General features: G+C 49.5%; 1 protein-coding gene across 1 annotated transcript in view; it reads left to right on the top strand.

The window, feature by feature from the left end:
* Window positions 1-18,916, top strand: part of ABHD2 (abhydrolase domain containing 2, acylglycerol lipase) — a 104,674-nt gene that overhangs the window by 63,288 nt on the left and 22,470 nt on the right. The window contains 2 exon segments of the mRNA XM_045448685.1: window positions 2,094-2,261; window positions 15,977-16,160. Coding sequence (XP_045304641.1) covers window positions 2,094-2,261; window positions 15,977-16,160 — 352 coding nt within the window.

Here is an 18,916-nt window from a genome sequence, read left to right as displayed (position 1 = left end):
CGACGAAGCTTTAGTTTACGTTCCCTTGGTCTGGAATACTCGTCCCCAGACCTCCCTCCCCGTGGCCGCCTCCTTCTTGTCATCAGGTCTCACCTCAGACGTCCCCTCCCCAGGGGGACAGCCCCCACCTCCCCTCGCTGGTGTTTCCTTCCCGTGTAAATCCACCACACCTTCCGGCTTTAGTTCTCCGCGGCACCTGCCACTCTGTCACCTTATGGGGTCCGAGCCCCGAGCGGCAGCCTCCCACTCAGCAGTCCCAGAAGGAATGAATAAATGAATGGGTTAGGAGTCCCCATTGTGTTTACACATCTCATAGCTCATCGTTCAAATATCTGTTTCTCCGCCGTACCATCAAATGCTTTTTTCTCTTGCTTCTAATGCTCTCGCCCCCACCAGTAAAGCACAAAATTTGATTTCACCACTCTGTTCTTCCTCCCAGGACCAACACGGAAAATTGAAAAGGGACAACCTTTGATGTTTTGTTTACTCATTCCTGTGTATCACCCCCCGTCCCCAGAAGGGGACGGATGAAGGTGGTTCTGTACACGTGTCCAAGAGATGCTCTAGGAAATAGCAGCCCTTTTTTTTTTCTTTTCCATGATTTTTTTTTTTCCTGGCTACAAAAGGGCTAAAAACTCATTTTGGAAAATTTAGATAACATAGGAATATTTTAAAAAGAAAATAAGCACCACCTAGAATCCCACCACCCAGAATTCTGTTGTTGGCATTGTGTTTCCTTCCAGTTCAAATGCATTGTTTTTCCAAAGTCTGAATGATTATCCATTATGTTATATGTTTCTCCTGTCATTCAAAGCCTAAAAGTCTTCAAAACCATGATCTGAACGATTAATATTCTACAATATGGTCATGCCACCGTTTAACGATTCATCCACTGTGGAGTTCACAGTTTTCTTACTGTACGTAATTCTATGGTGAGCACCCTTAACCATAAAATTTGAGGCAAGAGTCCGAGAGCTGGAGCTGCTAGGTCATGTCTGTAAAGTTCTGCACATTCAAGAAGAATTTAAAGGTTGTTTTTATCTTAACTTTTGGAAGGGACATTTATGATCAGACTTGATACCCTAGACACCACTTTCCTTTTAAAGGAACACTATGCAAAAATTTTCTTAAAAATAAAGGAAGACTGCGTATTCATGTTTTCAAGTGGGTAATTCATGCTCATGACAGAAGATCCAAAAGGTACCTATAAGATACCCAGAGAAAGTATAAGTCTCTCTTCCACCCCTGTACCCCCCGCCCCAGGGCCCTCCCCAGTGGTACCCACTGTTAGGTTTCTTACGTATGACTTCAGAGCTAGTGGATACATTTATAAACATAGATGTCTTTTTTTCCTCCACACAAACGGCAGCGTTATCATAACCGTTTTCTGCACCTTGCTTTTTTTCCACTTAATATGCGTTGGAGAGCTTGCCCTATCAGTATATGTAAAGATGTCTCTCATTTTTAAGGGCTACATAATATTTCATCACTTGGATATGCAACAATCTGTCCAACCAGACCCCTGTTTCTGGGCATTTAGGTTGTGTTCAATCTTTTGCCATTATCCCCGATACGGTATGGATCTTGTTTTCCCAACGTACAGGTGTATCTGTAGGATAAACACCTGGAAGTAAAATTCCTTGGTCAGAGAAGTCTGTGCGGATACTGCTTTTTACTTTTCTATTCATTCATTCCACCATTCATGCAGGCTTTCAGACAGAAGTTGAGAGTGAGATTTGGGAACTTGTACAACAATGTGGCAGAGAAACTTTTTATCTGTCGAATCTAATAATAAGAAGTGGAGATTTACATTTTTTTCATTTTGTCTTTCCGGTGATTGATTTGTATCCTCGTTTTCGAAAGTATCTGTCCACGGTCGGAAATTTTAAAAACTGACCCTTTGGCATAAATAGTGTGAGAAGCACTGGTGTAGACAACTCCGGCTCGAAGGGAAGGCTACTCTTCCCAGAGAAGTGCGTGAAATTCAACACGAAGCTCCCTCCTGCTGTTTTCTCAGCCAGGGATGTGTAGTGGTGGCCGTTTATCCTCACCGTTTACTGGATGTGTTTGGGCTCTCTTTCTTCACCCTGTAGATGACATTACCATGGTCATCTGCCCTGGAATCGCCAATCACAGCGAGAAGCAGTACATCCGCACCTTTGTCGACTACGCGCAGAAAAGTGGCTACCGGTGCGCCGTGCTCAACCACCTGGGCGCCTTGCCCAACATTGAGCTGACCTCACCACGCATGTTCACCTATGGTAAGTACGGGCATGGCCAACTGGAGGCCCCCTTACTGCTGTTCGCACTCCGAGTGTGCCGTTAACTGGTTAACTAGCTTTACCTTGCTAAGTGCAGAATTTATGCCCGTCCGCGAGCGGCAGTGGGGCACGTGGTGATAAGGCAGCCAGCTTGGACTGGGCATTCACGATGCCACGCTTCACATCAGCCTCTCAGATGGGCACCGTAGCCACCCCCATCTCATCCTGCCTCCTAGAGACAGAGAGCGAAACTCACGGGGGAAGGTTTTGCCCCAGGTCCCCTGCTGGCCGCTGTCAGAGCAGGGCCAGGAGCCGGACGGCCAATGCCCTTGCCCACGGTGCCATCGTCACGCTCGTTCCTCAGGACTCTGGTGACTGGCGTGCCAGGGCTGCGGTAAGGCACACGCACAACCGTGAGAAGGGAATCTGGCACACCGACGATTCATGGGATCCCAAGGTCCTTGAAGACAGGAACTGGTTCTCACACTCAGACAAATGCTTCTGGCCTTTGGTTGAAGTCTTGCATTAGCCAAGGTTCTGTCTTCTGGACTGCCCCGGTTCTTGATTCTTATTTGAGTCTCCCTTCATGTTGTAGATGTACACATAAATAATAGACATAGAGTATAGGGGCTCCTGGATGGCTCCGTCAGTTAAAGGTCCCACTCTTGGTTTCAGCTCAGGTCGTGATCTCATGGTTTCATGAGTTCCAGCCCCACGTCGGGCTCTGCACTGGCAGCGTGGAGCCTGCTTGGGATTCTCTACCCCTCCCCCACTTGCACTGTCTCAAAACAAATAAATAAACTTAAAGAAAAATATTTTAAACTAAAAAAAAAAAAAAAAAACCACAAAGTATGTGTTTGAGTATGTGCAAACGGGGTTGTTTATACCCAAATAAGTTATTGTGTGTTTTAATGGGAAACAATTGAAAATTGCATCTATAATCTCACCATAACTGGGACACCTGGGTGGCTCAGTTGGTTAAGTGTCCAGCTTCAGCTCAGGTCACGATCTCACTGTGCATGAGTTCGAGCCCCACACGGGGCTCGCTGCTGTCTGTGCAGAACCTGCTTCAGATCCTCTGTCCCCCTCTCTCTCTGCGCCTCCCTCCCTTGTACTCTCTCTCTCAAAATTAAACATTAAAAAAGAATAATGATAAATAAATATAATCTTACCATAATTGTAATTTTCTATTTTTTAACCTTCCCATTCTTTTATCTGGGTACATAGTTTTTATGTAGTCACAATCAAGGTGTGTATATGTAAGGTGATCTAATTTAAATAATCTTGTATTTGCTAACAGGTGCACAGTCATTACATTTGATCTTTGTAAGAGCTTCCCTCATAGTTTATGTAACTGTTCCTCTCTGTAGTCCCCTTAGTATATTTAGAGTTTTTCAGCATTTTTTTAAAACAATTTTTGAATGTTTACTCATTTTTTAGAGAGATTGAGAACAGAGGAGGGACAGAGAGAAACGGGGACAGAGGATCTGAAAAGAGGGCTCTGCGCTGACTGCAACAAACCCGACGCAGGGCTCGAACTCACAGACTGTGAGATCACGATCTGAGCCGAAGCCAGATGCTCAACTGACTGAGCCACCCAGGCGCCCCTAGAGTTTTTCAGCATTTTAAATGAGGATACTATAAATATCTTTCGCGTAGAATTTTTTTTCTCTTTAATGACTACTTTGGATTAAATTTCCAAGAGTAGAATCTCAGAGTCAACATTTTTTATGTGTATGTGTACATCTTGTCAGATGGTCCTCTTAACGAGTTTGCTCTGGTTTATGCTGCTCCTGGTGATGTGTAAGGGTGCACCTGCTCTGTGCCAGCCCGGGTGCCTCGTGCCCCGCTACTTCTCTGCACTCACTCCCACAACTAAGGACACTGTGTTACAAACTCTTCCGTTCAACAGTTTGGTCAGTGGCTTGAAGATATAGGTGAAGGTCCAGATTTACAGATAACTCAGGCACATGGAGAATAGCGAGTGTGTGGGAGACAGGATTGCATCCAAAAAGCAGAAATGGCAAAATCCGGGGCGCTGGGTGGCTCGGTCAGTTAAGCGTTCGACCCTTGACCCTTGATTTTGGCTCAGGTCATGATCTCACAGTTGTGAAATCGAGCCCCTCGTCCAGCCAACTCTGTGTTGAGAATGGAGCCTGCTTGGGATTCTCTCCCTCCCCCTCCTTCTGCCCTCGCTTACACCTCTCTCTCTCTCAAAAAAAAAAAAAAAAAAAAAAAAAAGATAAAACCAATTCTCTTTTTAAACAATGGCAGAGGGGCGCCTGGGTGGCTCAGTCGGTTGGGCGTCCGACTTCGGCTCAGGTCATGATCTCACGGTTTGTGAGTTAGAGCCCGGAGTCGGGCTCTGTGCTGACAGCTCGGAGCCTGGAGCCTGCTTTGGATTCTGTGTCTCCCTCTCTCTGCCCTTCCCCTGTCTGTCTGTCTGTCTGTCTGTCTGTCTCTCTCTCTCTCTCTCAAAGATGAATAAACATGAAACAATTTTTTTTTTCGAATGGGCAGAACCTAACAAAAATGAGAACGACGGGGAATGGTTATAAGGTCCTGTGCTTGGATAGAAAAATCCATCTATACAAGTTGAAGATGGGGAGGCATGGTGTGACCTCAGGACCCCAGACAGAGGCAGACTGGGGAGCGCTAACAGCAACAGTGTGCCAACAACAAGACCAGAAATGCCAGCGGGGGCACTTCCTGCGTGCGGGACCCCGTGCTGATGTCTCACACAGATGTAATCCCTTTGATCTCCCCAGCAGCCAGGGAGACACTTAGCCAAATTGTGATGAAAAGGCATCCTGTGGCGCAGAGAGGTTAAGTAGTTCGGGCAAGGCACAGAGCCAGGCGGTAGGAGAGCGGAGAGGAGAGCCTGGGTCTGGCGGCCCCAGGGGCCTGGATCACGCAAGAACTGGTAGAAGCACTAGGTGTGGGTGGTCCAGGCCCCCGCCCCCGGGGGTGCTGTGCCAGGGGCCGTCGGGAAAGGACACTGGGTCAGGAGACATTCGCACCCAAGCCGGGAGATGGGCTGAAGGAGCCGAGAAGAGTAGGCTCCGTGCTCCGCGTGGTCACAGAGCGGCCCTGCCGCTGCCTGCTGTGGCCTGGAGCAGCTCTCTAACCTCAGTTCCAGATTCTTCAACAGCAAAACGGGGCTTCCAATGTTACAGTTAAACATGGGCTCCTGAGGACTTAGCAGGCAGCCGAGTGCCCGACGTGTCGTAACCATTGATTAAATGTTTGGTTTATTCTTTTTCAAATACTTGAAGATCTGTTAACACGAGCGAGGGAGGGAGCAGCCTGTCTGTGGCCCAGATAAAGTTCCATAGGAAGAGATGGGACTATTGGTAAACAATCCTACAGCAGTGTGATGGGTGAGGCAGCAGCAAAGGGAAACCAGCCTGGGGGCGCCTGGGTGGCTCAGTCCTTTAAGCGTCCGACTTTGGCTCAGGTCATGATCTCACAGTTCATGGGTTCGAGCCCCACGTAGGGCTCTGTGCTGACAGCTCAGAGCCTGGAGCCTGCTTCGGATTCTGTGTCTCCCTCTCTCTCCGCCCCTTCCCCGCTTGCACTCTGTCTCTGTCTCTCTCAAAAATAAATAAACATTAAAAAAGAAAATGAAAGAAAGAAAGAAAGAAAGAAAGAAAGAAAGAAAGAAAGAAAGAAAAAGAAAGAAACCAGCCTGTCTCCAGAGGCAAGCTGTCATGTTGTAGAAGGAAGGATTCTTCCAGGAAAAGCATTTGAACAGGTCCTCAAGGTCACATGGGTCAGAGCATGGCGTGTCTGGGCTGGTGAGCTGAATCTCAGCAAGGGAGATCCCGGGGGTGAAGTCAGTCCATCCAGGGACAACTCAGTCCCCACCCCCCCCCACACACACACACACAGTTACTCAAAGCCAGCTAACCCTTTCCTTTCATTTGTTGCTGTTACAGTTTGTTTCATTAGAATTTTAGAAACAAATTCCTATTGTTTGTTAGATCGCAGTAGTTTTCCGGAAAGGCGGACGACCTACAAGATGTTTCCTCTTCAGTTTCTCAAAAACCTTTTTTTAGAGAGATAGTCAGAATACACAAAATAGAGAGGATAGTAAAATGAATCCAAATAAACCCCTGTGTGCCCACCATTCGACCTCAACAATTTACTAAACTTATGGCCAGGCTTGTTTCACCCGTCACCCCCTTCCTGCCCTTTCCTTCCTCTCGAAGATTATTTTGGAGCTGGTCCCAGAGAGCCCATCGTTCCATCTGGGACTATTTTAGCAGATGATGCTAAGATACGCGGACTCTCTGTAAACTGTTTCAGTTTGCTAAGACTACCATAACAAATACCATAGTCTGGGTGGCCTCAACTACAGACATTTATTTTCTCATCGTTCTGGAGGCCGGGAGTCCAAGTTCAAGGCATGGGCAGGCTTGGTTTCTTCGGAGCTCATGCGTTCTTCTCCTTGTCTTGTGCATTTATGTCCGTGTCTCCCCCGGTCGGTGTCCTAATCTCCTCTTCTTATAAAGACACCGGTCAGGTTGGATTAGGGCCCCTCCCAATGACCCCGTTTTAACTTAATTACTTCTGTAAAGGCCCTTCCTCCAAGTACAGTCACATCCTAAGGCAGTGGGGGCTAGGACTTCAACACGGTTCGGCTCGTAAAATAACGTATCATACCACCATCGCCCCTAAAACACCCACGTTCCTTATTAGCACCTCACTTTCCCCAACTGGCTTCTTCCTTTGTTTTTCTTCCCCTTTGGTTGCTTGATTCAGGAGCCAAATCCGTCCCTGTACATTGCAGTTGGATGATAGGTTTCTTAAACCTTTTACTTATTTTCTTTAAATATTACTGCCCCTCGTTCTCTCTTTCCTTTCTCTACTTGTCAGTGGAAGAGTTCAAAGAAAGCAGAGAGGCGTCTTAAGCCTCTTTTAAATCTCCTTCCCTTCGCTTGTCATAGGCCCCCCACCACGTCGGCCTCGGGCGGGTGGGAGGACTGGATGTGACGTGAAGGGGGCTCCGGATCCCAGGACGAGCTATAGAGCGTATGCTGACACCAGGCACTGGGGGGAGGGCTGCTGATGGGGGGGTCTGGCCATGCTGTCTCCGGATGGCCCTTCTCGGGTCTTCCCTCGGCTTCTTCTTGTCATTCGGGTCTCGACATTTAGTCTCTTCTTGGAGAGCCCTTGTGCCCTGCCCTCGCCTCCTCATCCCGTCCCTCTCAGCATCCCTGCCATGAGGGCCAGCAGTCACTGTGCTCTATGGTGTGATTCCCCAAGCCCAGAATCCTGCTTAGTGCCTAGAAAGTGCCCTAGAACGAGGACCCAGGTGAGGGACATGAAGTGACAGTTTGTAGGGCGGGAGTGGCAAACCACGTCTCAAACAGATGCGCCTGATGGCTACGTGAGCCTTCCCTTGCGCAGGCCGCGCCACTCTTGAGCAGATGGCGGGCCATCAAGCCACTGTGAATACTGATCTTGACCAGAGGAAAATCTAAAGAGGGTGTTAGGGGGCGCCTGGGTGGCGCAGTCGGTTAAGCGTCCGACTTCAGCCAGGTCACGATCTCGCGGTCCGTGAGTTCGAGCCCCGCGTCAGGCTCTGGGCTGATGGCTCAGAGCCTGGAGCCTGTTTCCGATTCTGTGTCTCCCTCTCTCTGCCCCTCCCCCGTTCATGCTCTGTCTCTCTCTGTCCCAAAAATAAATAAACGTTGAAAAAAAAAAAAAATTTAAAGAGGGTGTTAGGAGGAAGTTTTACCTCCTCAGCTCACCGCCCCCCCCCCCGCCCCCTCAGGTGTCTCTGAGAAAACGGTACCAGACCTTTCCCCACGTGACAGACTAAATCCGTTCCAGACCATGTAACAGAGTCCCTTGCCATTGGACATCTGAGCTGATGGGACTAGAAATTGTTAAGTACAGATCTCTCCCGAACACGAGAATTTCCTAAATGGATACTGAGGCGTTCTCGTGACTTAGAATCCTTCACGCTGCCTTTGAAGGTTGAAGCCATTGAAGACAATCCTGAGTGACAGCAGTTCCCATTTATGTCACACTGATGAGTGCCGGGGCGCGCCGAGCACGTGTTCCTGACCGTCGCTGACGTCTGGAGGGAGGTGCTAGTGTCCTCCACAGGCTCGGGGTCACACGGCTAGTAAGTGATGGAACCAGCCTTCGGATCGTGTGGCTCTCCACCCCGGCTCAGCACTGCCTCTGTGGTCGTGCCCATCCTGTGTAGGATACGGTTCATCAGGGCCGCACGGGAGCAGGGAGACAGCTGCGTGTTTAAAAATTGCCCCGCTGCGGTGGCCGTGCTCATTACAGTTTGTGTTAATCGCTGTCACTTACAGGGCAGCTGCTGTGTGCCGGGCACTGTCCTAAGCCCTTGATGGGATGTATTAAATCAGCCGTCCCCCTTTTACAGAGGAGGAACCCAGCGAGGTTTCGTGACTGGCTCCAGATCACTGAGCTGCTCAGTGGGTGGTCCGGGTTTTCAACCCAGACCGTCTAGTCCGGAAGCTTATGCTTCTGAACAATGAGCCACATCGCCTGCCCGAGGGACAGACCGCCTCCTGTCGGTACGCTGGGGAGTGAGGAAAGGATTCCCGCTCACATACACTTTCGGTGTAAGGCAAAAGCACATCCAGGGGCTTCTCAGAGCCACAGCAAAGGGCCTGGAAGGTTTGGGCCCCCCTCTTTTGTTCATCCAGCATCTAGAGGCTTCCGAGGGGCCAGCGTCCCTGAGAACACAGGTGGTGGGCACAGCACCAGCCCTCGTGGAGCTCCCAGGCGGGTGAGGAACTGCTCACCATGAGGCGGGAAGAGCACAGGGCCACGGTCTGTCCGAGCAGTGAACGTGGAAGGACAGGGACCAGATGTGGCTTTTCAATTCTCCTGTGAGTTGTGACATCAATCTCCCGCATCTAGCATATCACTTAGAGAGAGATGCTCAGGAAATGCCTGCGTAAGGACAGAGCCTGTGTTTCAGAGCCCAGCAGGTGGGGGTTTGAACGCCTGGTTCACAAAGGTTGTCGAGAAAGTTGGCATCAGTATAAAAGCGTGTGGCAAATACCAGTAAGTGGCAATGACGATTGTCTGTATGTTTTCCATGAACCGACCTAGAGGAGAAAAGGCGGAAGTCTTAAATGAGCTCGCCTCTGCCTCAGCTTCGTGCCGTTGACCGCATGTCAGCTTTTGCATGTGAGACCAGTGTGAGAAGCTATGCTCGTTGAGCAGAAGATTCTTTCTGTCTCGAGCCTGGTGCCAGTTCTGACTCCGCGTACAGAAACAGCCCGGCCCCGGTGGTGATCTCAAAGGATGCCGTTCTGACTTTCTAACTGCACAACCTTCGGAGCTGGTGCCTTACCCGGTGTGGTGGCCCTGTAGTGGGGCCACCGCCTCCAGCTCAGCTCTTCTGGGTGCTGTGCACAGCCAGCTCTTATAGTCACTGTAGGCAAAGTGTTTTTATTGTAGCTCGTGCTCTTCTCGCTCTATTTCAGTCTTTTAAGTTAGTTTCATTCCTTTTATTTATTTAGAGAGGGAGAGTACGGCATGGGGGGGAGGGGCAGAGCAAGAAGGAGAGAGAGAATCCCAAGCAGGCTCTGCTCTGTCCACACACGGAGACCAAGGTGGAGCTTGATCTCATGAACCGCGATATCATGACCTGAGCCGAAATCAAGAGTCGGACCTTTAACTGAGCCACCCAGGCGCCCCAAATTATTTTCATTCTTAAAAAAAAAATTCCTCACCACCTGTTGCAGTCTAGTTCATGCGTTTTTTAAGCTAGAAAATATTAAATTTCTTTTGTGATGAATTAAATGAATTGACATTAGCTGATCTGACCATAAATAAAATGTGAAACTGTCAGGATGACAAGTGCGACCCACAAGAGTGCAATTTATCAGTCTTTTAAATTTCTTACTGAGCCGGATACTTCGCAGGATCAGACCCAGGACACAGCCCTGGCATGTGGGTGAGATCAATAAATAACACTTGAAAATGCAAGAAGATATAGAAGCCTTAAAGATTTTTTTGAAGTGTATTTATTCTAAAGAGCCTAATCTTTAATTGAAACACGATAGCCGTGAACACGTTGGCTTACTCTTTATCGACTGTATTGATTTCCTAACCCAGACACTGTTTGGAATATAAGTAGTTTTGTCGGTGATGATGCAGGAGACCCATAAAAGAAGGAAGCGTTTTGCTGCATCTTTCTGTGTTTGGCTAAATGCCTTATCCCAATCGTCCAGGATTCATGGTCAGAGCAAAGGACAACTGGATCAAGTCCACCAGCCAAGGAATGAACTAAAAACCATAATTATCCAGTGTGGTTCTTGTGACCTCGGTTTCCCAGATTGCTCTTGAAGTTGAGCCAAGTGACAAAGGGACCATGACTTTGATCTTGATTATAAGAGAGAAATTTTAGGATTTTTAAAGTCACTTCTGCATCAGGGGAAAGGAATAAAAACAACCTGACTTTGGCCCCTGTGAGGTGACTGCATCCTTAGGATCAGGAACCTCCCGAGAACTTGTACCCATCCCTGACCAAACACAGAGCTGCCATTGTGGCACGGCAAATGGTCTCAAATGATTTAAATTGCCTTCCCTGTGAGTTTAAACATGGAAGCAAGCCCTTCCCTTACTTCTAAACCCTTGAATTTCTGGCATCAGACATCAAACGGAGAAGAGGTGTCTTCTGTTGCTTGGAGAAGGTGTTGTATAATGTCTTACTGAGTTTAGTTAATACTGGGATTTCTTGGGTTGTTTTTTGTTTTGTTTTGTTTTGTTTTTTAAACTATCTTTTGGAACCACAAGGTAAGGCCAGGAAACTTTGCCTTGCTTAGAAGGCAGCATTTCAACCTTAGAAGGCAGGGGAGGTCCTGTACCTAGGGTGACCATATGATTTAGCATCCCAACTTTTGAGAGTACAAGAAGACCTTACTTATGACTATGTCAGAACAAAAGACCAACTCCGGGACTCTCCCAGGCAAACTAGGACCTACGGCCACCCTGCTGTAGCATGCTGTAGAGATCACCCAGGCTCCAAGCCATCTTGTCGTAAGGAGGTGCAGACGGTGATTTTTGTTTTGTTTGAGAGAGAGAGAGAGAGAGAGAGAGAGAGAGAGAGAGAATCTCAAACAGCCTCCATGCTCAGCGCACAGCCCAATGTGGGGCTTGATCCCATGACCCTGGGATCATGACCTGAGCCTAAATCAAGAGTCAGGTGCTCAACTGACTGAGCCACCCAGGTGCCCAGACAGTGATTTTTAAGGAACTTCCATTGTGTTTTTCCTGCTCAATCTGTCTGAAGACCTTTGATTAGATCATGAGTGCAGATGTTTCCATAAGCTTCTCCTATGTACCATTTTGATTGATGGGGACTCAGTTTTGGATCACATTCATGATTCCAGATTGACCACCACGAGTTGTGTGGCCTCTGCAACCGTTGAGCGTTACCATGGCAGAAGGACACGGGAAGGTGGGAGGGAGGAGGAGGTGGGTGGAGGAAGAACGTGACAGAGAAGGTGGTGCATTTGCAGAGGCTCAAACATCTTGGAAAACCATCTGGCGAGATCATGTGCCGGGAGTCACCGTGCACGGCGATGGTGCTGAGGGCCCAGAGTTCGGGAACGTGATGGGGGTAGAAAATACCCAGAGCAGAATTGTGGAGAAGCAGTGACGGGCTCTGTGCTTCTGGGATCAGATCTGGATACTCCACTTTCAGACAGAAAGTGAAGACAGACAGACAGAAAAGATAGTTTTAGATACCACATACCTGCGGAAATAGAGCTAAAAGCACTCACTCGTGACAATCTTTCAGGGAGAAGGACAAGGCCAGCTCCCATGCTACGAAGAGAGGGCTCTCTAATTTCTGCAGATGTTTTCCTCCCGAGTGACTCCGCTTTGCAGTGGCTTTCCCAACACTGAGAAATGACGGGGGCCGCTGGCCCCAAATGCCCACCAGGAGTCACGTTGTTAGCCTGACCAGATCGTTCTCTTGGATTACACTTAGCGGGGAAGATATTTAGGTACTTCTTGTCCGTCCCCGCCACGGTCACGCTGGCCAGTAGGGTGCGCTCGAGTGCCACACGATTCAAACCTCCTCCTTACGGTGCTGTCATTTGTGGCACACCCACCACGTTCGAGGCCCAGGCCTGGCGTGGAGAATATAAAGATGACGGTGACTCAGAGTCTCCATCCACCAGGAGCCCTGAGTCTCTGCATCCCTGTCTCTGAGCCAGCTTAGTCACACTGGTGCCGCTTGGGAAATGGCTTCCGTGAAAGTAGCTTCCGGGTGGCCTCAGCTTTGTCCTTCTCCAGGGGCGGGAGGCTGAAGAAAAGTCGTTCTTGTTCTCAGCAGGTTGCCTTTCCCAGATGGCTTGTGGTACTCCTCTTTCTAAGGCCAGGTTAGTGGCTCGTGTTTCGTCCTGTCTTTTAAAAGCTCAACAAGATTAGATACCTAAATCTTGTTACCAGTGCTAATCCCACAAGGATTAAATACATAGAACCCCATTAAAATCCTCCTGGGATGAAAACACAGATCCTGTAGCTCTTAGAACAGTCCGGGGAGCGGCTCCCAGTCCCTGAGGATGTTTGGGAACTGTCGTCAGGTGGAAATCCCAGGAGAACCCGGCGCCTCCCAGAAGGCAGAGCCTGGAGCTGGGCTGACACCGTGCCCTTGCCTGGGAGAGAAGGCAGCTTTTCACACAACATCCAAACAGCTTGTCCAGCGTTAGGCAGGGCTGGCCCTTCATCCACATCAGATGTATTTGGATTTAATTAAATTGAGGCTCCCGAGGTGTCTCTACCATTAGCTGTAATTGCTTCTCGGTAGCGTAACAGATCTGAGTTTTGTAACTGCCGCAGTGACATCTGAACATCTGTTCTAGGTCTCAGGTAATTAGTCTCAACCTGAGTAAAGATAGACAGGCCTAGGGGGCAGCTGGCTGGCTCACCCAGTGGAGCATGTGACCCTAGATCTCGGGGTCGTGAGTTAGAGCCCCACCTTGGGTGCAGGATTACATAAATAAATAAAACTTTAAAAAATTAAAATCTTTGGGGCACCTGAGTGGCTCAGTCGGTTAAGGGTCCGACTTCGGCTCAGGTCACGATCTCGAGACGTTGCATTTTGAACAGTTCTGCAATGCCGCTGCTGCTGGCCCAGGGACAACACTTTGAGAACCACTGGGCTATCGCTAGCGCTTAAATCTCACGGTGATTTAACCTCGATGCTGCTTTTCTGGTTCACTCTTTATAAGAAAGATTACCAGAAAGCACTTGATATGTGCTTTAAAGACTGGCGTTTGCCAGACCTAGAGGAGGTGCCTGGCTGTGTAGAGCAGAGACTCACCCCCTGTAGAAACCTGGCTTTGAGGAAATATGCAGAAAGCTGCTACCAGGCCGACAGCCCTGCTTCCAGAAGCTTCCAAAAGGCAGAGCAATGCCTCCACACGTGAAAGTTGCTTCCTGCAAGTGGAAGGGAAAGGAAAGTCTGAAACGGAATGGCCCAGAGACAGAGCGAGAGTATGCTTCAAAATCTGCCTTTTTGGGGACACCTGGGTGGCTCAATCAGTTAAGCGTCCGACTTCAGCTCAGGTCATGATCTCACCGTTCGTGAGTTCGAGCCCCGCGTCGGGCTCTGTGCTGACAGCTCAGAGCCTGGAGCCTGCTTCAGATTCTGTGTCTCCCTCTCTCTCTGCCCTTCCCCCATTCACATGCTGTCTCTGTGTCTCTCAAAAATGAATAAACATTAAAAAAAAATTTTTTTTTAAATTACTTTAAACAAGTAATTGTAACTTAAGACTTGAAAAGGCCAATCTAGGTTTCTAGATTTTCTCCAAAGCTTCGATGTGATGGCGTCGATCTGATGGCACATTAGAATCACCCAGGGATCTTGTAAAACAACACCAATGCTTGGGTCCTCCCCAGACTAGTTAAATCAGAGTATCTGGGCGTGGGACCCGGGCATGGGAGGCCTCGCACAAGATCTGTAGGTGCTTCCCAAGTGCAGCCGGGGCTGAGAACCACCGATATAAGGGACAAGGACCTCCGTGGCTCAGGCAAATATGAAAAAGCAGATTAAAAAAAAAAATTTTTTTTTTAATATTTATTTAGTTTTGAGACAGAGAGAGACACAGCATGAACTATACACATCGTAGTTTGAGAACCCCTGCACGGGCTGTGCTGGACTGGCTTGGGCCACATCCCTCTGTGAGAAGAAGCTGTGAGAGGCGCTTGGCCCATGGCCTGCTGGTTAGGGAGGAAGCTGTTCAGCCCTCATTAGGGGTGTCAAAACCTCTGAGCTGGTGCCGAGGTCAACCGCTCGTGTTTCCATTATAAATTTTTTTTTAAGTGTATTTATTTGTTCTGAGACAGAACACAAGCCAGCAGGGGAGGGGCAGAGAGGGAGAGAGAGAGAGAGTCCCAAGCAGGCTCCACACTGTCAGCACAGAGCCCAGTGTGGGGCTCGAAGTCACGAACTGTCAGATCATGACCTGAGCCGAAACCAAGAGTCAGATGCTTAAGCGACAGAGCCCCCCAGGCGCCCCGTGTTTCCGTGATAAATCCACGGTCTCCTCACGCCATGTGTCGTGTGCACGCGTCTTGCCAACATCCCTCTTTCCCTGTTAGGTTTCATTTTAAGTCGGCTCCCGGAAGAGCCTGGGGCTGGGTCTTAGAAGGATGTGACAAACCCCTTCACCCACGTAGGGCACTACCCTCCTCCTCTTAGCAAAGCCGCTGAGTTAGAACACGGCTTCGCAGGCTTCCCCGTGGAGCCAGCTGAGACCATCCCTCCTGGGCAAACAAGGCCGCCTCCGTGCAGAGGTCTCCTCTGTGTCCTTCTGAATGCGTCCGTCTCCCTCGGCACTCTGTCCTTACGTCACCAAAAACATTTTATCCTTATTCTATAGAGCATCCTGGCCGTCCCGCTGGACTGAATTTGTCTTTCCGTCCTTCCCCCACGCTGACAAGAAGATCCTGTAATAACATACACTTGGTACTTTTCTTAACACCATGAGTCATTGTACACATGGGTATAGAGTCGTGTTTGGGAGCCTGAGAAGCTAATCCCAAAGGGTTTTGCTCTTGCTTTCGTGTATGTCTGTGTGCGAACAAATGTGCTCACGCACGCCCTGAATACCTGTTTTATTTATGTATTTATTATTATTTATTTCTACCTTTGAGAGAGAGAGTACTAGTGGTGGAGGGGCAGAGGGAGAGGGAGAGAGAATCTTAAGCGGGTTCCATGCTGAGCACGGACCCCGACGCAGGGCTTGGTCCCCTGACCCTGGGATCAAGACCTGAGCTGAAATCAAGAGTTGGACCCCCAACCGACTGAGCCACCTAGGTGCCCCATGAATATCTGTTTTGATTTCCATGTGCATCTAGAAGGTTTTTCCACAACCCACCTTCAAAGAGCATTGTACATCTGTTTGATACATCTGTCTATACCTCTCCTCATGGGCCCTACTAAGACCGCGTCTCCTCCCTACTGAGGAACATCTGGAAACTTCTCTCCAGGTAGCCCAAGAGAATTGTCTGTCTGTATATCTGTCTCTCTGTCTCTCTGTCTCTCTCTCTCTCTCTCTCTGAACACACACACACACACACACACACACACCCCGCTCTCTCTGTTACTATCTTAGCACCCATTTAGTAACCCTCCAGCTCACGTTTTTTCCAGTCTTTGTTGCGCCTACAGTGATGGAGTGGCCTTCCCTCTCTGCCCACAGGCTGCACCTGGGAATTTGGAGCCATGGTAAACTACATCAAGAAGACCTATCCCCAGACCCAGCTGGTCGTCGTGGGCTTCAGCCTGGGCGGTAACATCGTGTGTAAATACCTGGGGGAGACTCAGGCCAACCAAGAGAAGGTCCTGTGCTGTGTCAGCGTGTGCCAGGGGTACAGCGCGCTGAGGTGAGTGGCCTCCCCGCCTGCTCCTGCCTCTCTCCCCCGTCGGGGTCCTTGGTTTGCGCTCCGCTCATTGAGGTGCCCCAGTCAGTGCTCCAGCGCTGGTCGGGGAAGACCAGAGGGACCGTGGAAGTGTCTGGGCCGTGGAGGCACCTTGGTTTGCTTCCACATCATACATGGGAGTTGTCTTACCAGACTCCTTAAGCCCGATCCGCAGCTGTACTCGGCGATCAGATCTGTAACTGAATAGGCCTCGGTTTCCCTGCGGAGTCTCTGCGAGGTGATTTTATCTGTTTGTGCTGCAGGAGTTTTGTAAGAACTGTGGGTTTACCAAAGAACACAAGACGGGTAACCCAGAATCTGGGAGCGGGGTCTTATGACCCCAGATCCCTCCTGCCTACAGAAGAGTTGAGTCTCAAAAGACATGGGGAAGGATCTGTAGCAACCGTGGAATCTGTGCCCTCACCTTCAAATACTAGTCTCCATTCGGCATCCCAGACATCACCACAAGGGAGACGACCTGCTAGACAAAGGTTTATCTTACCCCTTAGTCTCCTGCCCACAGAGCCCCGCAGGATGAGCCCTAGGAGCGCATTATCATCTGCTCTGACTCCCCCCTCAAGATCAGTGCTGCCCCAGATCTCCCGAGAGCCAGCAGACACACACGCTCATTCATTCACGCACACTTCTCCAGACTCTTCAAATGCATTCACATTTTTCCCGTACTCACTCTACATGATAATGGCTTTTGTATAACGCATGGGTATGACCAATTATTAAAGATCTCTTGAGGAAATCCAGTATTGCACAAGAAAGTAAAGTCTCCTCATTGATCTGACCTAATACCAAACAGTCCTTATAGTTAACAAATGATTCCTTCCTTTTGGCCTCCTGTTATCTCTCAAAATGCTGCTTAAACCTGTTTCGGCATTTGCTGATGGATAGAGGCTGTCTGTTGTTTCCAAAGATACATATTAACTGGAATTTGAAGCCGGCACAGCCAAAGGGCAAATGCAAGCCTAGAATTCAGCCTCTGCCCATGAGGCGTAAAGCCGGCCAAAAAGGAGGATTTAAATGGGCCCGAAAGAAGACTTGAAAAACATCCCTGACGGAACCGTTCCTGAGTTCTAGGGCCGAGGCCTGGGTTCTAGTTTTCCTCGCCTGCACAGTGGGGAGACAATACTAATAAATTGTACCTACCTCGTAGTGCCGCTGTGAGGGTCAGAGGAGTGCACACGTATGCAGGGCAGGGACGTAGAGAGTCTGCCAGTGACCAGTAATGACCATCGTTCATGGTGGGACAAGAAGGTAACGGTAGTGGGTCACAAAGACCAGTCTGGTGAACTGGTGACAGTTTCACTGCATTAAGAACCCCTCGGGGGACCATCTTAGAAATATATCCAGTTTCTTGGGTCCCAGCCCTGGAGATTTGGGCTCTAGAATCTGGGGCATGAGGCCAGGAATCTGCATTTGGACACATTCCACGAGTGACTTCTGATATTTAGCCACATTTAGTAGCCACTGGGCCTGGGGACCTCAGCGGCCCCTCCAGCTCTAGTATCATGGGCCGAAGTGATGATACTAGATACCCCTCATCCTCCTGCCGGGAATCCTCCCGTTCACTGCCCTCTGTGCTCCGGAGAGCCAGCTGAAAGGACACGTCCCTTGATCTTGGCTAGAAATATCCAGTTCCCAATTCATAGCTGTTATGTGACCGGAGTTAACCAAGTCGCTGAGAGGGTAAGGTCCCTGCCACAGGATTCAGGGGAACGGGTCCTGACACGAGGACCCTGCCTGCTCTCGCCTGACAAATGGTCCGGTTTTCAGCAAGCCTTCTATCACCTGTAAGATTGGAATCACCAGAGTCCCTTCCTAAACCCAGTGCTCTGAGCACGGACTTTGTGTCCAGAGAGCACAGCATTTGATAAGTGGGAGGATGTAGGACAAGTTTGTTTTCTTTTTTTTTTTTTTTCTTTTTTTTTTTTCCACCAAGACACGAGATCTTAAACCGCAGCTTCTTTTCCTTTTGCTGCAGCAGCGCCATCTGCTGTTGGCAAGAGCATATGATCCGTGCGGTTGGTGAACTAAGGGGTTTGCCCTCAAGCGAAGGGAGCTTAAAATCTGCTAAGTTTAGACTCTGTGAGGTGCCGTACATTTTGCAGACGGTCTACACCACCTTCCTTTGAGACCTCAGAGATCTTCACACTCATACTTACTCATTATCACATCAACCTCGTACAGTAAGGAGACAAAGAGGCAACTTCATCCTCGGGAGCACAGAGAACCCACACTAGGGCCACGATCCCGTGGCCCTACGTACACACTGGAAGTGGTGGCAGGTCAGGGGGACCCCATCGCCCTGTGTGTGCGGGCGCCGCCCTGAGCTCGGGTGCCCTCGACGTTTTAATGAGATCTACTCCCCGAAGGACAGTGCCTTACTCAAAACCAGTGTCACCTTTTTTTCCTGCCAAGGCTTGAGGGCGATGAGCCTTTGCGGCACTGGGACGATGGCAGCCATGCTTCCTTTACGCCGAGGTGGAGCAGGGAGGGCTCGTCTGCCTCTGCCGGGGCCCCACGGGAGTCCGTGCTGCCGGTAAATCTCTCCTAATTGAGCCTAGAGAACCGCTTGCCAGTGACCCATCCCCTCCCGCTGGCTTCTCACCCCAGTAGCGCACCAGCCCCGTAGCCAGAGCCAACCCCAGGCCAGCAGCCGTGCCCGCTTGCCGTAGTTCGCAAAGCCTAGCTGCCGCCAGAGAAGCTCA

This window comes from Leopardus geoffroyi, chromosome B3, assembly GCF_018350155.1.
Source record: "Leopardus geoffroyi isolate Oge1 chromosome B3, O.geoffroyi_Oge1_pat1.0, whole genome shotgun sequence".
Lineage (NCBI taxonomy): Eukaryota > Metazoa > Chordata > Mammalia > Carnivora > Felidae > Leopardus > Leopardus geoffroyi.
The sequence above is the reverse complement of the archived record's forward strand: the minus strand, read 5'-3'. Positions and strand labels throughout refer to the sequence as shown.